The sequence below is a fragment of the Oncorhynchus clarkii genome, chromosome 12 (genome assembly GCF_045791955.1).
Source record: "Oncorhynchus clarkii lewisi isolate Uvic-CL-2024 chromosome 12, UVic_Ocla_1.0, whole genome shotgun sequence".
Classification (NCBI taxonomy): Eukaryota; Metazoa; Chordata; class Actinopteri; order Salmoniformes; family Salmonidae; genus Oncorhynchus; species Oncorhynchus clarkii.
In genome coordinates, this window is record NC_092158.1 from 38,508,841 (window position 1) to 38,528,564 (window position 19,724).

General features: G+C 39.8%; 1 protein-coding gene across 1 annotated transcript; it reads left to right on the forward strand.

Moving 5' to 3' along the window:
• The first annotated feature begins 8,350 nt into the window (after positions 1 to 8,350).
• Positions 8,351 to 18,781, forward strand: LOC139423158 (BTB/POZ domain-containing protein KCTD7-like). Its single transcript, XM_071174859.1, has 4 exons — positions 8,351 to 8,766; positions 13,000 to 13,169; positions 13,409 to 13,587; positions 15,939 to 18,781. Exons 1-4 carry the CDS (start codon positions 8,653 to 8,655, stop codon positions 16,313 to 16,315), a joined length of 840 nt encoding a protein of 279 aa, XP_071030960.1. The 5' UTR covers positions 8,351 to 8,652; the 3' UTR covers positions 16,316 to 18,781.
• Positions 18,782 to 19,724: the final 943 nt, after the last annotated feature.

The following is a 19,724-nucleotide window of genomic DNA, read 5'->3' on the forward strand; positions in this document are numbered from 1 at the left end:
TGGTGATCCTAAAACAGGGAATTTCTACTGGGATTATATGTCAAGAATTGTGAAAAAAAGAGTTTAAATATATTTGGCTAATGTGTATGTAAACGTTCAACTTCAACTGTGTGTAAATGTGATATTTCCATGTTTATCTTATAAATTTACAAAAATGTCTCCACCTGTTTTTGCTTTGTCATTATGGGGTATTGTGTGTAGATTGATGCGGGGAAAGAACAATTCAATCCATTTTAGAATAAGGCTGTAAGGTAACAAAAGTGAAGGTGTCTGAATATGTTCTGAATATAGCACTGCCACTGCACTCATAAGGGAGGTGGTACCCTGGTACATGGTTGGGAGAAAAAAAATACACTGAAAAGATTATGGGGATGCTGTAGTTGTCACTGACTACAGACGTATGGCCAGATGTAGGCTATGAAGTATTTGCACTAGGTGCGAGGTTTGCATCAGAGGGAATAACGCATATAAAGTAGAAAATGCATAATAGATTTTTAAGTCTTGTAATTGTAAATTAAGACATGCTTTAGCTTTGTCTTTGGTCTGTTATCCTCAACTGAAATAAGCACTTAGTAAATGTGGCCTTTAGGACGCCGAGTAGGCTAATGATAGTAGTAGGCCCTAGACAAGAAGATTGCCTTCATTTATATGCTAGTGAAGATAATAGGCTGACTGAGTAATGACTTCCCTTAAAATCCCTTGTCTGTTGATGCTCACAAGTGGTGCAATTTTAAATGGTGTTTTAATTGGATAAAGAAATGAAGAGCAGCGTTCAAGCCACTGTGTGTCAACCATAGAGGGATACTATTTCTATGGTGTCAACTTTGGGAGTGAACATTTGTCACTACGGCCTGCTGAGTCAATACTTGCAGCTGTGAACTGACACTATGATGTTCACATTAATCACTATGAATGTACACTGTTAGTATATTATGTGGAACATGGGGGCTTCTATTATCTGATTCAATGATAAAAAGGGTTCCCCTTCAAATTGAACAGGTAATCAATCACATTTGCGATGAAGATGATTCAGAACAAGTTCAATTAAATTCACATGAAACATGTTAATGCATAAAGCTAAATAATAATTGGTGATTAATACAAATAAATCATTTGTGTTGGTCATATTTTACAGTGCAGTTATGCTACATGCATTGCATAATCATCCAATTTGGAACAAAGGTAACATGTACTTACACATCAAGGGATTACTTTGTAGGTATGTAGAAAAAAATGGTGAACAGTTCCGAGATAAGAAGATATTGCACTCGCAAACTATTACTTGGTTATTTTGTCACAAAAATACTTTTGCAAAGTAAATAACCAATACTTTGCAATTAAACAATTCATACTTTGCTAAATCAACAAGTGATACTTTGATAGTGCAGTGTGCAGCAACTCATTTTTATTGAACTGTTGGGAACTAACTATTCATTGGAATAGAGCACTGTCAGATCAATTCAATGTTAGATCTGCAGTTACTGTGCAATGCTAAGTGAAAATACACACATATTTGATCACCTATGGTATCAATTTTTTTGCTATTTACTAGTTTGTTAAGTCATTGTTTGATACTCTTACTGTTTTTAAAGAGATTACAGGACATTCCATCTGGCTAGGAACACAGGGGAACATTTCCTCTAGAGGGATGTTGTCTGCACTGAATAATTAGGTCAACAAATACACAGAAGGCCTTGGTGGGAAATCAGCCGGTACAGAGTCGCTATACTGTACCCAGCAGGTCTTTGAGGGGATCAGCCTCAACCCACTTCACTGCACACACTGATGATGCTATCTAATCAAATCCACTAGCCAGGAGAATCTGAGGTATAAGGTATGTATTTTGTTTTTCCACTGCAAGAAGCATGTAAGGGAAGTGCTTTGTTAGTGTGGCATTCGCTGTAATCAGTTATGTTTGGGGCTCACCTAGCCGATTCATCTAATATTTGATGCTAGGATATAAGGCAAGAATGATTAAAAAAATGTAACAGGAAATAAAAGTATTTATTAGATTTAAAAAATTCAGTAGAAAAACATTGTAAAAATATATATATTTAGTTTGTATATATATTTATTCTATATTAAACATTCTTGTGAAAAATATAGATATTTCATTTGTTTAAAAAATACCGTACATTAAGACATTTAATTATGAAGCCTTGGTCAAAAGGAATGTAAGAGGCTCTCTGGGTGGCACCTCCAGGTCTTTCAAGAGAGGGTCAAGAGTCAGACACTGTGGAGATAAAAATAAGTCAAAATAAGTATATTGTAGCCAACATTTATCTGGTTTCTCCCCTGGTGAAGGGGTCAAATGTCAGACTAACCTTTTTCTCTCATCCATATTGGCTACACCTGGGGGTTAAGCTCACTGTAGACATTTTTGTCTCTTTCCTGGAGTCGTATGAGAAACTTCTCACTGGCTGTGTTGCCTTTCCTGCGCACACTATCAATAAGTTGGCGAGCCTTATCTGCCCTCAGCATGTTGTTCTCCTTTATCTCCTCGATTTCTCCATCGTTCAGCACCATGTCTTCTAAGAGGTCATCCATCAGTTGATCTAGAACGGTCTTTGACACCTTCTCAATGAATTTGGTCCTCAATCCATGCAGCTGCTGAGCTGTTGACATTACAATTTTGGAAATGTTGATAGGCCTATAGTACTTTACTGTAGGGTAGACTGGTTTACAATGCATTTACTTGGTATTAACAAGGAAATTATATCAATGGGTACTTTTAATTATATCAATTGTGAATGTGCATAGTGGTGCTTATATTAATTAATACCAAAGAAACAATGAATTAATAGGCTGTTTTTGTGTTACCATTTCACTTATTATTAGGGCTCAGTTCCCATAACTTTCAACTGGTAAATAAATACATAGACTATATTTGTAAACACATATAGTCTTTATACATTGTAGTTGGGGGACCTTCTTGAAATGAGTTAGGAGGAATAACAGACTTGCTCATGACAACCATGACAGACACAATACTGTCTACTGGCATGTCTGACTGTTTTTCACTATTAATAGATCACACTTAACTTTTATGAATATGCAATGTGACACTTATAGGCTACACTTGCACAGTATTTTACCTGCCATCGCTGCCAAGGGTAGAACAAAAGTATGATGTAACTTTCTTGATGATCTTCACACTGGTTTATCCTGCTAAAATATTTGTAGTTCCAACCTTATTGTTCGTTGCAAACCGTGGGTTTATTGCAGATCTACGATCAGTTTGTCCTAACTTTATCATGTATAGTTGAGAAAATAAACACTTTTCTAACCACCGGAACCGCACCCTAGTAGTAGGCTTGACGTACATACTTCCTGATTTTCCTCACATGTACTTGCGCAAAAACCTGGTGAATGTGAAACTGAAAGTAGGCAATAGGCCCACGGCTGGCAGCGAACAACAGTAATGGCGTCTTTTTGTAGGCACTAAGGTAGTCTAGTCTATTGAAAATGAATGGAGCTTTTGTAGAGTTTTGGGATAAACGCAGAAGATAAGGTCTGTAGAAGACAGGTTTAGGAGATCTTATACGTTTTGTACTATGAGATAATCTTCGTCAGCTAATGTCACATTTTGTCAATTTTCAAGTATTTATGTAATACAAAAATGCTTAATAATTCATAAAGGTCATGTTAACTGACTGATATGATCTCATAGAACAAAACGTATAAGATCTCATAAGCATGTGTTAACCTCAGACCTTATTTTTAAGCGTTTATTCCATAACACTTCTTTCCCCATAGGAATGGCCGAACGAACCAGAGGTAAATCATTTCCGGTTTTTAGGACTATTAACTGGCGAGCTCGGAGACAAGACTATGAAGCGAGATACCTGCCAAAAGGTTGAACGTGCATAGCGTTAGGATAGTAAGAAAAATCCATTCGTAAATTGTTAGGATCATAATGAAAGCCATGTGTGAAACATGAAACGTAAACGTGAAATTTCATCTGTGAACATACAAACACCATGTTACGATTACAGACTAACATTTTAGGTTTGAACAAATATTATGTTGAATTATGTGAATATCTCTGGGTGAGTGAACATCCCCATGCATGCACCATATCAGAATATGACTAATTCAATATTGCACGATCCCATTCTCTGGGCTCTGTCTGTAATCATAACCAGGAGTATCTACCAGGAATAATGAAACATAGAATAATAAATGTTTGGTTAATCTAGGAATGATGTATGACTACTGGAGTCTTTGCCACTCTATTTTTTTATTGAACATGTTGATATTTATTTAATCATTCAAAATCCTGCCGACGCATATTCTGTAGGAGGGATTAATATGAATTGAAAATAATTTGACGTGATTTATATGAATCGGGTCATGAACATATGGACTTTGGAATGAACAAGGGAGAGGTTAAACGTAGGCTAAATCTGGCATAAACTTATTTCCACATTTTACAGTGGTTGCAGTGGTTTTAGGAAATCTCTGTATAGGCTATTCCCTCCATCGCGACACTGCTACCCAGTTGAAGAGCTTGTGATCTCCATGCAGCACCACAGCACCATGCACCTTTGGAAAAGCACCACTAAACCTCAGGTGATGCCCTTCTGGAGGCATGCAGCTATAGAGTCAGTATACCCGAATGTAGGCCTATTTGCCTACTAGCCAAATAAAGAGCATGCATGATGCGTGCAACTCGTCATTCCAACATTTAATTCATCCTTCAGTCAGTATGTCATTCATTGTCATTTGTCTGAGTTGCAATAGGAACTAAATAAAAAAAGAATAGAACAGTCTTATCCATGTGATTATTGAAATCCATGTGTGTATTCAAAATGATCTAAAGTCTCCAAAGTTCTTTAGCCTATCACTTTAATAATTCAGTACTTATTTAAGTTTTTAGGCCTATCCAAATAAAAAATAGGCCTTCAACTTGTAGGCATTGCAATTTAGGCTATCATTTTTGGTACTGGTGTCTTGCGGGATAATTTTATAACTATGTTTTATCAGTTCTTATTATAGGGCTCCGCTTAAAAAAGAGGCCCTAGCTCACAGGCCTCTAAATACCGCCTCTAAATAAATGTTGAACAAAATAGTTTAAAAAGCACGTGCAGTGGCTGATAGGGAAAACAGATCTGCCAATAAGAATAGGCTATAGATAGTCTTGACCATTTGGGACCCCTTGACTATTTCGCTCAGGACAGGTTATAGCCTCGACTTCATCAATATTTTGTTTTGTCTCATTTATTGATATGGATATAGCCTCTGCGTGATGGGGTAGTGCAATGCAAATGGCTATAACAAGCCTACATACAGAGTGGAATTCACTAATCCAACAGTCAAAATGTCTAATATAAGGCCTACAGTCCGTGCTCCCAAATACTGGAAAAAGTGTGATTCATTCAGTTACGTGATCATCACAGTAGCCCCACATGGCTATACAAATACATTTTGAAATGATATGGCCATTAAATAACACACAACAGCATGTCATATTTAGATAGTGGAATAGACCTAGCCTAAATGATATTTACTTTCTATATTGCAACTCATGTGGTTATTCTAGCCACAGCTCTTCTGTGTCTGTCATTCTTACACAAGTCATTTGCTGAAGGACCATGCCTATACTACGCCATCTACTGGTATAACGTCATTATTAAATACAGTTATATAACAAACTCTAGACTTTTATTTTGGAAATGAAACCGGAAGCCGCAAAGCAACTCTAATGTCTGGCCTAGAGTTGCTAGCTAATTTTGACTAGCTATGGTCGATTAATGAATGTCCTTTGCAGATGCCACATTACTGACAAATGTGTGTGCCTATAAAAAATATCTGTACCCGAGTAAAGGGAGATGTAAGAATTGAACGTATAAATGTTAATTCATAGTCGAAACAGGGTTTGTAAGTTTACATATCAAAATTGAACGTTTACATGTCATGTTTCACGCATGGCTTTTCTTACTATCGTAATTTACTTATAGATTTTTTTACGATCCTAACGATACCGACATTCAACCTTTTGGCAGCTATCTCGCTCCATACAAGACCATCTCATTATACCCTTTTCCAGTTCATGAGACACTGACATCGCGCTGTTGACTCATCAGTAGGAAAGATTTGTTTCTCTTTTGGTCCATTCAACAACAGAGCGATACGATCCTTGTTTCAGCAGGATGTTGTATCTATCTATACCTTATGTCATGCCTTATTGGAATGGATTTATTGATAATATCTGTTGGAAAAAAGTTTGGATGTTGCCACACACATACCTACTTGTTAACAAAATTAAGGAAGTTTCCTTTAAAATGATTCATAAATATTATCCTGCCAACCACTATATGAAGAAGTTTAAGGAAAACATCAACTCAAATTGCTCCTTTTGTAATGAGCACCCAGAAACAGTTGTGCTTCCGGTTTGGCATTGTATGCATGTAAGAAAACTGTGGCAAGACATAAGTAGGTTTATAATTGAACACATTTATGAAGATTTTACACTATTGTGGAGAGATGTACTGTTTGGATTCTTTACATACAATAGAAATAAGAAGAAAGAAATAATTGGTTATTAATTTAAAAAATAATAATAATTTAAAAAAATTAAAAAAGACACTGACATCGCGCACAGATGCGTGCGACTCTTGGCAGCAGTAGGAAAGCCATCGCCATCTGCACCCATTCAGCATAGCCTAGATCTACGTGACTTCTAAATAAAATTTTTTTTTTTTTGTACGCTTACAGTGATATTTTGATTGTTGCTTGAAACAGTTGCTAAGATTATATTTGTTTTTGATCTTTGAAAAATAACTATTGTAATGACCTGGCTAGATCATAAAGGGACAATTGTCCAGACAATGAATTTAGTATACGGTTTATTAACCTAACTCCACACAGGCTACTTTTTGGCCGTAGCCCACGCCAAATAAATGAAAGATACCCTATAAAACAACTATGACCTTCTCTTGTGAAGACCATACGTAAGAGAGAGAACAATTTGTAAACATGGTCTTAACTTGCAATCGCCCCGCCACTCCACCAGGATATCCGGCATCAGAGCATTCCGGTGGTTGGCAGATAGCAGGTTGATTGGCGTGTTGGACCCCGCGAACACTGGGTACTGGTAAGTACAACACAACCAACTAATGGCATTACACACAGCTGTCTGGGCGGATCGCTACACTATTTTGGATGCAGCAGTTAGCTAGAATGCTAACGCTCATGTATATATGCTGTAGCTTGTAGCACACGCTAGCCAAAGCCATTTTACTGGTTAAAGTGTTTTTAAAAAAAGTATAATGCAGTTCAATTTGCGATGATGACACACATTATATTAAGCAAGATATTCATAAGAGCCTTAAAATTCAATTATAATCCAAAATTAGTGTGAAATTCACCCATAAGCAACATGTAAATGGGCTTTTTTTCTGGCGTTCTATAAGAACTCCCCATTGTTTTGCCACCAATTTGCGCGCACCGCAAAATGGGTCTGTCTTTTGAGCAGGGGTTCTCAACTCTTATTGCCGTGTTAAACACAACTGGGAACTCGGAGATCTCCAACTTCCGTGCGTTCAAAACAGGGAACTCTGGGGAAAAAACAAGCTTCGACTGGGGAAAAAAAATATTTGAACGGTCATTCAAATCGGAATTCAAACTCGGGAACTTGGGCCTCTTTCTAGTGCTGCGACCTGAAGATCACTGAAGTCATAATTTGACCTCGTATTTTTCCAAGTTCCCAGAAGGTTTTGAACGCGGCATAACCCTACGAGGTCTGCAGCCTGCTGGCATTCTGTTCTACCTGATAAATAATTTCACACACCTGATGTCCCAGGTCTAAATCAGTCCCTGATTAGAGGGGAACGATGAAAAATGCAGTGGAACTGGCTTCGAGGTCAACAGTTGAGTTTGAGGGATATAGAGCATATTATCACGCTTGATTTGGGTTACATTATAGCAGAACTTTGTCGTGCTATCTAGAGGGCGCAAATGTTATATTTAGTTTATTATGCATTTACAATCTTGAAAGGTGTGTTGTTTTTGTCGGTTTAAAATCACGGTTTTCATTTGTTAGTCTCATTTTCAGTGTAACATACGCATAATCGGAATACTTGGAAGTATATCAACTACGAATTAAACGTAGGCTAAGCAACCCATAGGCTATTGTACAGAACACGCTCAGTTGGCGTAACAGTTTGAGGTTCTCGTCGTGCGTAACGTGTTTCTTCTCCCTGGAGACATTTCTAGTCCAAGCTGCTTTATTGCAACATGTCAGCTAGAGGGCGTTAATGGGAGTACACGCAAAGTAGGTAAAGGGGATTATTATCTCGTACCATACTGTAAATGTCCCTATCAGCTGACACGTACCACCCCTAGGTTGATTACAGTGTTGTCCTGTCATCCCTTACAATCAAACGTGGATGGTGCTTTATCCTTGGTGATTGATTTGAGTTCACCGGCTGCACTGGCCACTCACAGACCTGGTGTGTGTGCATGCAGCAGTATGGATCTGACGAGGCTTCCAATGGAGAACGACCGCCGCTCTCTTTCAACATGTCCATCCCTTTACCCGTGGCTCCTTCACGGTTAAGGGTGTTCGCTCAGGAGAGGCGAGCACTCCCTCATTCGAGAGTAATGGTGTTTTTTTAGGCCGCTAGTGAGGCTGGAAAACCAGGCGATGCAATGTCTAGTGCAGGCTCTGTGAAGGGTGATATCCGAAAGCTATCCACTCCCGCACCGAACCTAAATCTGGGCAAGTCTCTCAGCACCACGTTAAACGCATCGCCATCTCCAGAGGTGAGGAGATGGGCGTTTGTTGTTTATCCAGGGACATTTGTTACTAAAGGTGCTTAATTAGGATGTGAGTTCAATGGCTATATAAACGTCGCTATCTGTGAGAATCTCTCTTTGCACATTTTCTGTACAATTCAGCATTGATCAGAAAGAAACTGTAAAGACAGATCAGAAAGAAACTGTAAATTATATGGATCCGTCTCCACGGGCAACGTAGGTACGTTCAGTTAGTTTGAACGCTTGCTACGTTGCGTTTGTACTGAACGACAAGTTTCCCCAAAACATTATTGTACGTTCTTGAACAGACTTTGAGATACGTTTGCTACCGTTTGAGGTGTGGCTTGAAGCAATGAGTTACTTATTTAAAGGCCAGTGGCCATGCTTACAGCGTTCCACAACCCAACCCTGCCCTGTCTTTCAATTGGTCTTCAGTACAGCACTGTTTCCGTTCAGTTGAACGTTCCAGAACGTAAAAACATACTGACCGCTGCCCATGTATTTCTTCTTCCGGTGTTGTCTTTACCATGATTGGTTCACCACCCACACAGAGGGATAGCCCAATTGGCTCTTGTTTTCTGTGACAGCCCCTCACTGGGATTGATCTTTAATCGTGTGAAGGGAAACCCTTGCCGACAGTGTCATGTCTAATGACTGTCACTTTTGATGATGGGCCCAATATGTCTGGTCGATATCTGCCTTGTGATTATAATATTCTTAACAGTAATCCCATCCTCTTATTGCTGATACCATGGCTAAGGGCTGTGTCCAGGCACTCTGCGATGCGTCGTGCGTAAGAACCGCCCTTAGCCGTGGTATATTCGCCATATACCACACACCCTCCCTTGTGCCTTATTGCTTAAATTTATATGTAGATGCATATTGAACAACTTTATTTGTATTGGTTTTAAGTCTTTTAATACATTTTTATCTTGTTAATAACACATTTATTTGAGATGTCTACTTGATAGCTATGTGTAGGTAGCTAACATTTGTGGGTTTTATTTGTTTAGACACACCTACTCATTCAAGGGTATTTCTTTATTTTTACTATATTCTACATTGTAGAATAATAGTGAAGACATCAAAACTATGAATTAACACATATGGAATCATGTAGTAACCAAAAAAGTGTTAAACAGTGGTCTAAGGCACTGCATCGCAGTGCTAGAGGCATCACTACAGCCCGGGATCGAACCCGGGTCTGTATCACAACTGGCCGTGATCTGGAGTCCCATAGGGCGGCGCACAATTAGCCCAGCGTCGTCCGGGTTAAGGGAGGGTTTGGCCGGGGTAAGACATCATTGCAAATAAGAATTTGTTCTTAACTGACTTGCCTTGTTCAATAAAAATAATAAACAAATACAAATATATTTTAAATTTGAGTTTCTTCAAAGTATCCACCCTTTTCCTTGATGACAGCTTTACACACTCTTGGCATTCTCTCAACCAGCTTCATGAGGTGACCTGGAATGCATTTCAATTAACAGGTGTGCCTTCTTAAAAGTTCATTTGTGGAATCTCTTTGCTTCTTAATGCATTTGAGACAATCAGTTGTGTTGTGACAAGGTAGGGGTGGTATGCAGAAGATAGCCCTATTTTGTAAAAGACCAAGTCCATATTATGGCAATAACAAATCAAATGAGCAAAGAGAAATGCCAGTCCATCATTACTTTAAGACATGAAGGTCAGTCAATCCAGAACATTTCAAGAACTTAACTGAAAGTTACTTCAAGTGCAGTCGCAAAAACCATCAAGTGCTATGATGAAACTGGTTCTCATGAGGACTGTCACAGGAAAGGAGGACCTAGAGTTACCTCTGCTGCAGAGGATACGTTCATTAGATTTGCCAGCCTCAGAAATTGCAGCCCAAATAAATGCTTCACATAGTTCAAGTAACAGACACATCTCAACATCAACTGTTAAGAGGAGACTGTGTGAATCAGGCCTTCATGGTTGAATTGCTGAAAAGAAACCACCACTAAAGGACACCAATAATAAGAGACTTCCTTGGGTAAAGAAACACGAGCAATGGACATTAGACCAGTGGAAATCTGTCCATTAGTCTGATGAGTCCAAATTTGAGATTTTTGTTTCCAACCGCTGTATCTTTGTGAGACGCAGAGTAGGTGAACGGATGTTCTCCTCATGTGTGGTTCCCACCGTGAAGAATGGAGCAGGATCTATCATTTGTTTTTCAACAGGACAATGACCTCCAGGCTGTGTAAGGGCTATTTTACCAAGAAGGAGAGTGAAAGAGTGCTTCACCAGATGACCTGGCCTCCACAAATAACCCAGCCTCAACCCAATTGAGATGGTTTGGGATGAGTTGGACCGCAGAGTGAAGGAAAGCAGCTAACAAGTGCTCGGCATATGTGGGAACTCCTTAACCTCACTGGGATATGTGGGACCTGGCCAAAAGCCAGTGAAAATGCAGAGCGCCAAATTCAAATAAATTACTATAAAAATCTAGCTTTCATGAAATCACACATGCAAGATAGCAAATTAAAGCTACACTTGTTGTGAATCCAGCCAACATGTCAGATTTCAAAAAGGCTTTTCGGCTAAAGCAAACAATGCTATTATCTGAGGATAGCGCCATAGTAAACAAAGAGAGAGAAGCATATTTCAACCCTGCAGGTGCGACACAAAACGCATAAATAAAAATATAATTCATGCCTTTGACAAGCTTTTTTTGTTGGCACTCCAATATGTCCCATAAACATCACAAATGGTCCTTTTGTTCGATTAATTCCGTCGATATACATCCAAAATGTCCATTTATTTGGCGCGTTTGATCCAGGAAAAACACCAGTTCCAACTTGTGCAACGTGAATACAAAATATCTCAAGTTACCTGTAAACTTTGCCAAAACATTTCAAACTACTTTTGTAATACAACTTTAGGTATTTTTTAACGTAAATAATCGATCAAATTGAAGATGGAATGATCTGTGTTCAATACAGGAGGAAAACAAACTGTAGCTAGCTTTCTGGTGACACGCCTCTATCTAACAGCACACTTCAAGTTACCCTCGTTCAAGATGGCCATACTTCTTCATTACACAAAGGAAAAACCTCAACCAATTTCAAAAGATGGTTGACATCCAGTGGAAGCGATAGGAACAGCAAGAAGGTCCCTTAGAAATCTGGATTCCCATTGAAAAGAGAGTGAACTAAAAAAAAAACATCTGAATGGTTTGTCCTCAGGGTTCCGCCTGCTAAATAAGTTCTGTTATACTCACAGACATGATTCAAACAGTTTTAGAAACTTCAGAGTGTTTTCTACCCAAATCTACTAATACTATGCATATCTTATCATATGGGGATGAGTAGCAGGCAGTTGAATATGGGCATGCATTTCATCCGGACGTGAAAATACTGCCCCCTGTCACCAAGAAGTTAAAGACTATTGTAAAAGCATTCCAGGTGAAGCTGGTTGAGAGAATGCCAAGAGTGTGCAAAGCTGTCATCAAGGCAAAAGGTGGCTACTTTGAAGAATCTAAAATCTATTTTGATTTAACACTTTTTTGGTTACTACATGATTCCATAGTTTTGATTTCTTTCACTATTATTCTACAATGTAGAAAATAGTACTAATAAAGAAAAACCCTTTAATGAGTAGGTGCATCCAAAACTTTGACTGATAATGTATGTGTGTGTGTGTGTGTGTATGCATATATATTTATTTATTTATTTATTTGGCTACTGTGAAGCAACTGCAAAGGAATATATTTTTAAAATCTTATTTAACCCTTATTTAACTAGGCAAGTCGGTTAAGAACAAATTCTTATTTACAATGACGGCCGACCCTAACCCGAACGATGCTGGGCAAATTGTGCGCCGCCCTATGGGACTCCCAATCATGGCCAGTTGTGATACAGCCTGGAATCGAACTAGCACACTAATAACGCCTCTATCACTGAGATGCAGTGCATTAGACCACTGTGCAACTCAGGAGCCCCAAGATTAGAGGTGATAGAAGAAAACAAAAGAAAATGACAATAGTTATTTATTGTTGATGAGTTATGTATTTGCACTTGTCACATTTTTAAATGTTTAGTAAAATTGGTCTGATGTTGTTATATAAAAGTATAATTTTTTTTAAATGAATTCATGATTATGGTATCTAATGGAATCCACCTTTTTTTTTACCAAAATAAAATGTACTGTATTTTATGCACAGACCTTCCAAAATGGATAATGCACTGTCCTGATTTTTTTTCCAATCACTCATAGTTTCCTGAGGTAATTTCTCTCAATGTGGGTGGCACCTACTTCACCACCCGTCTGTCCACATTACGGCGCTATGAAGACACCATGCTCGCCTTCATGTTCAGTGGACGCCATCACATCCCACGTGATGCTGAAGGTCGCTTCTTCATTGACCGGGATGGGGCATATTTCAGGTGAGCACTCTTCAAATAGCCTGCAGCAAAACATGCTTATTACATGTTAATAATAGTGAGTGAGCATGCCAGACCCTTATTCTGCAACACTTTTGACAAGAAAGCACCATTAACAGGTTGACTGACAAAATGGTAAGGTGGGCTATCCATGTCTAGACAAGGTTGAATGAACAGATGATGAAGGATGGTGGATGCAATTTCAACTCAAAACCGTGTTTGTTTGCATGTTCCTTGTATAGGGACATCCTGAACTTCCTGCGCGAGGGCGAGCTACCTCAGAGGGATCATGTGAGGGCGGTACATAGGGAGGCCCTGTACTATGCTATTGGTCCACTGTTAGACAGCTTGGAGGACACTCAGCCACTCACAGGAGAGAAAGTCCGCCAGGCCTTCCTCGATCTCCTGCCCTACTACAAGGGTAACTGGCACTTAACGTTCACCCGCTAACCCTATTGCATATGGTTGCTTACGTGTGAAGGCCCAGTGCAGTCAAAATCGTTTTTCCTGTGTTGTATCATATTGGACAACAGCTGAGGAAACAAACACTTTAAAAGCGTCAAAAAATGTGATCAGTGTTACTTCCTGATAGTTGCTGGTTGAAAATGCACTACATGGCTAAAAGTATGTGGGACACCCCTTCAAATGAGTGGATTCAGCTATTTCAGCCACACCTGTTGCTGACAGATGTATATAATTGAGCACACAGCCATGCAATCTCCTTAGACAAACATTAGCCTGTACTGACGAGCTCAGTGACTTTCAACGTGGCATCGTCATAGAATGCAACCTTTCCAACAAGTCAGTTCGTCAAATTTCTGTCCTGCTACAGCTGCCTCTGTCAACTTTAAGTGCTGACATTGTGAAGTGGAAACGTCTCGGAGCCACAAAGGCTCAGCCACGAAGTGATAGGCCACACAAGCTCACAGAACGGGACCGCCGAATGCGGAAGTGCATAAAAATCATCTGTCCTCGTTTGCACCACTCACTACCGAGTTCCAAACGGCCTCTGGAAGCAATGTCACCACAATAACTGTTCATCGGGAGCATCAAGAAATGGGTTTCCATGGTCGAGCAGCCACACACAAGCCTAAGATCACCATCCCAAGCGTCGGCTGGAGTGGTGTAAAGCTCGCCGTCTGGACTCTGGAGCAGTGGAAATGCGTTCTCTGGAGTGATGAATCACGCTTCACCATCTGACAGTCTGGCGGAGCCCTGACCTCAAACCAACTAATGCTCTTGTGGCTGAATGTTCCAACATCTAGTGGAAAGCCTTCCCAGAAGAGTGGAGGCTGTTATAGCAGCAAAGGGGGGACCCACTCCATATTAATGCCCATGATTTTGGAATGAGATGTTCAACGAGCAGGTGTCCACATACTTTTAGCCATGTAGTGTATGTTAGAGAAAGACCCCACTGAATGATTCAGAACGAATTTGTTTTGGTAAAATGTATTTTATAACATAAGGTGATGACAGTTCACTTCCAAAGCGCTCTGCACAGAGTGGGTGTACACACTAGAATATGTTCTATGCAGTTATGAATTCATATATGCTTTTATGAATGCTTAGCAAATGTTATAATGCATTTTTATGGGTGTAATAGGAGACACCATAAACTCATTACACCCAGGTGGTTCATAGAAACTATTATCTATCTCTTCATCCCCATCTTAGCTTTTTCAAACAGGAAATGTGTGGAATACTGCCGTTGAAACAGACAATGTGTCTCCCACCAGGGGCTGGGTTAGGCAGAGATAGAAACAGGCAGATGAGAGACTAGCATGTGATAAATCCTACGCGGATGCTTCTCTTTCTTTCTTTCTTTCTATTCCTATCTATCGCACTTTCTCTTTGAGCCTCATCCTCCCAGACTAATTGTATGAATGGGGCTATGGGCACCCACTCTCTGCCATTGTGATGATGCCAGAGAGCGAGAGCACAACTCACTACCGAGTTCCAAATTAGACTCTGGAAGCAATGTAACCACAATAACTGTTCGTCGGGAGCTTCAAGAAATGGGTTTCCATGGTCGAGCAGCCACACACAAGCCTATGATCACCGTACCAAGCGTCGGCTGGAGTGGTGTAAAGCTCGCCGCCTGGACTCTGGAGCAGTGGAAATGCGTTCTCTGGAGTGATGAATCACGCTTCACCATCTGGCAGTCCAACGCACAAATCTGGATTTGGCTGATGCCAGGAGAACCGCTACCTGCCCGAATGCATAGTGCCAACTGTAAAGTTTGGTGGAAGAGGAATAATGGTCTGGGGCTGTTTTTCATGGTTCGGGCTCAGCCCCTTAGTTCCAGTGAAGGGAAATCTTAACGCTACAGTGTACAATGACAATGAGTGTTTTTGTCACAACCCAGCTCGTGGGAAGTGACAAAGAGCTCTTATAGGACCCGGGCACAAATAATAATATAATAATAATAAATAATTTTGCTCTTTATTTAGCCATCTTGCATATTAAACCTTATTTACTGCACCTGCACCCATTAGGCCACTCCAATTAGTCCCTCACTCAGACCACTCCCAGACAGTCCTAGCAAAGTTATTGCTTGAGAAATCGTTTTGGGGTAAAAAGCTAATTTTGTTTCTTTTTGAATGGAACCTAGAAATTACTTGATGTTGAGATAAAAATGGCTGCATTGGGCCTTTTAAGTGGCATTGACTATAATAAAGTAGAAATGTGTGAAGTAAATGGAAATGTGTCAATTAACTATTTTGGAAAAGCTTGGACTGGAGTGAAGTAAGTTATCCCTTGTATTGTTTCCAGATAATCTGGAGCGCATCGTGGAGATCGCCAAGCTGCGGGCCATGCAGAGGAAGGCGCGCTTCGCCAAGCTGAAGATCTGCGTTTACAAGGAGGAGATGCCCATCACGCCGTACGAGCGGCCACTCTTCAACTCACTGCGCTTTGAGCGCACGGAGAACGAGGCCAAACTGTTCGAACACCACTGTGAGGTGGACGTGTCGTTCGGGCCCTGGGAGGCGGTGGCGGATGTTTACGACTTGCTCCACTGCATTGTCAGTGACCTGGCGGAGCGCGGCATCACTGCCGACCAGCAATGCATCGGCGTCTGCGACAAACACCTCATCAACCACTACTACTGCAAGAGGCCAATCTACGAGTTCAAGATCACATGGTGGTAAAGTAAGGGGAAGACAGAACTCTCTCCCTTGCTGTGTTTTTTGTTGTGAGGTGGACTTGTGTTGTAATAGGCTGACTGATCTCCTTCCTGGTCCCTCAGGTTGAGAGATAAATCGGGTTGTCAATGTTATTCCCTCTTTTCAAGAACTGAAACCTATGAAGTGCTGAGTTTATAGAAAGGAGCGAGTCGGACAGTTGTTGTTCTGTTTCCTTATTGAATAGTGGTGACCAATGTTTTTTCTTTCTGTTTCTTTTTTTTTAAACAGCATTAACCTAGGCTCTCATTGGCTGTTTTATTGTGTTAAACTCTGGGGGTTTTTGTGCTCATCCAAGCTTGTGGACCATCAAGTTTTTCAGAAAAGGGTCAAGTTAATCTCATATTGTGATTACAGTGTTGTCTGTCTCTTTGGTTTAATTCCTATTTATGCTATTATGTTTTCTACGCTTTGCGTTTCTCTGTTAGCCACTTTGATGGTTGCGAGAGAAAGCCTTCACAAATTAACTGGATGCAATTTAGCAAGCTGATGAAATATTTCTCATCTACATGAAGAGTAAATGTCTATTTTTGTTACTGATGCTGGTATTTTCTGTCACTTACTCTCCCATAAATCTTTAGAAGTTCTAGGTTAGAGACACAAGTAAATGTAGATGTTCTTTGCTATACGGTCTGTGATCAGCAAGGCTTTGGAAAGTCATAGACCCAAAGTCAACTAGAGAGTTTAAAATCAAATAGGTTAAAGGGGCATGGGCAAAGTTATTTTACTTCAGTTGCCTCATGAGAGATCCAAGATATTGCTTTTTTTTACTGGAAATGTTTATCTTGCAGTTAAAAATTATGCATCTTCTTTTTGTAAAAATAATTCCTGGTGGTCACCCTACTGCCCCAGAATGTATGTCTCTGAAGGGGTTTCTATAGCAGATGGAACATTGAAATTAGCTGCTAAAGGTAATTTACACTTTAAAAGCTATTGTCAATTTAGCAGATTTTTACGACATATTTGCCATTAAATGATTGAATAATCTTCTTTTGCAGCATGACAGATTAGTCACACAGGTTTCATAGATAATTTTATATGACATATTTCTACTGATTTAAACAAATTCAGCTTAAGTGCCTTTTCTTAAGGGCAACTGTTTCACTTACACTTACATGGAGTTTAAACCAGGAAACCACACTACTTCTAATCAAGGACTGCAGTGACAGTATTGTCACCTCCGTGGGTTCTGTTTTCTTTCTTGTTCCCCATGTTGTTGTTTAGTTATTTAGTGAATATGTATTAGATTTTCAGATGTCATAATATGTCCATTTTAATTACATTTTCATAGAATAGGCTACAAGTTCTAGTTTTAGAGGGATTATGTGCAATTTACTGTTTGTACAGCACCTGTATTTCTGTTGTCAAAAATGTACGTGAATCCATTACTCTGATAGTTTCCAGAAGGTAATACAATTATAACAACACAATACTGTATGTCCAGACGGCTGGGGTTATCCAGTATAGGCTCATTAATGCTTTAAAAGAGAACAAACAATAAGGTACGTCAGGTAGATCAAGATGAAGTCTTGTTTTGTGCTATTGATGTGATGTCTCTGACACAATTTGAGTTTTGACTTAGATAATGTGACTGTCTTTTCCCTCTGTTTAACTGTGATTCTAGGACTAGGTTGAGTCATTGACAAAAAGTGTTAAGAGTTGCCACTTTCTTACCGATGGATGTCAATTGATTGGATTTAGTTGATTTTATGAAGCCTGTCACAGATAGAGGCTTCAATCTTTTAAGATTCAAATGCAGGGATGGTTTGGGGTTAAAATAATCCCATGTTATTTATTTATTTCAGCATTTAAGGCAAATTTGACTTTATCAACGTTCCAGGCACCTTATTGAAGTTTCTCCCCTGGCTGGTGAATGTCTTTTGCAGATCCCATAGCTGGCCAATGTTGTCTAGGCTGCTCATGGCATGGGAAAGTTGAAAAACAATGCACAGCTAGACCAGTGCCCTACTATTAAGTTTACAAGAGTAATATCTTGCTTTAAAATACATACTGCATTATTTGTTGTAATGCTATGATGTATTGTGCTAATAGTAAGTCGTGTATATTTTTTGTTTTTATAACAAGGTTCAAATACAGTTTGTTTTTGACTGTATAAAATTATCAGTCTCTGTGGTTGTTAATAATGTTATGCAAACAATGTGTCAATGTTTCAAGTTGGCGAATGCAGTACTACCATGAAATGAACCAAGCAACCTAAACTGAAAACATGTGGATGGAGGCCCAGACCTGGGATCAGTTGCTGATCTGCCATTGAAACCAAGCTCATCTGTGTCATTCATCAGTGCAACAACTTGGCACTTATCACATTTTTGTGACCACATTTGGCCAGGATGTCATCTCTCCCTCTGCTTCTTGGCAGTTATCTGTGTCTTATTCATCATAAGCCTAATAATAAAGTTGATCTAGCTTCAATATGCATCTCTCTCATATATAACCAAATATTCCACATTGTTGGTATGCTGACTGTTGAATTGGAATGGATGAATGCATGTAGGGTCAGGGGAAAAATATACACAGTACAATGAATGTTACTGCACTCCAATCGCTAGGGGTACCATTCCAATTCTCCACCTCTCCTGACAATTCCCAGCCACATAATGCAGGAAAACTGAAATCCGATCACCTTTACTCCACACACAGAGACGGTGTACAAAGCTCTCCCTCGCCCTCCATTTGGAAAATCTGACCATAACTCTATACTACTGATTCCTGCTTACAAGCAAAAACTCAAACAGCAAGTACCAGTGACACGCTCAATGCGGAAGTGGTCCGATGAAGTGAATGCCAAGCTACAAGACTGTTTCACTATCACAGACAAATGTATTTCCCGGAACTCATCAGATAGCATTGATGAGTTTACCACATTAGTCACCGGCTTCATTAATAAATAATTGAATGTGGCAGAGCTTGCAAACTGTCACGGATTACAAAGGGAAACCCAGCCACAAGCTGCCCAATGACGTGAGCCTACCAGACAAGCTAAATGCTTTCTATGCTCGCTTCGAGGCAAGCAACATTGAACCATGCGTGAGAGCACGAGCTGTTCCAGACGACTGTGTGATCAAGCTCTCCGTAGCTGATGTGATAAAACCTTTAAACAGGTTAACATTCCCAAGGCCGCAGACGGATAACCAGGACACGTATTTAGAGCATGGGCTGACCAGCTGGCAAGTGTCTTCACTGACATTTTCAACCTCTCCCTGATCCCGTCTGTAATACATGCATGTTTCAAGCAGACCACCATAGTCCTTGTGCCAAAAAAATACCAAGGTAACCTGTCTAAATTACTATCCCCCTGTAGCACTGTAACCATTAAATGCTTTGAAAGGCTGGTCATGGCTCACATCAATACTGT

Bases quoted from the DNA above. Each gene is read 5' to 3' on its own strand.
- LOC139423158 (XM_071174859.1), top strand. From the start codon at position 8,653: ATGTCTAGTGCAGGCTCTGTGAAGGGTGATATCCGAAAGCTATCCACT. The intron at 8,767-12,999 runs GTGAGGAGATGG...AATCACTCATAG, and splicing joins ACGCATCGCCATCTCCAGAG to TTTCCTGAGGTAATTTCTCT. The intron at 13,170-13,408 runs GTGAGCACTCTT...TTCCTTGTATAG, and splicing joins CGGGATGGGGCATATTTCAG to GGACATCCTGAACTTCCTGC.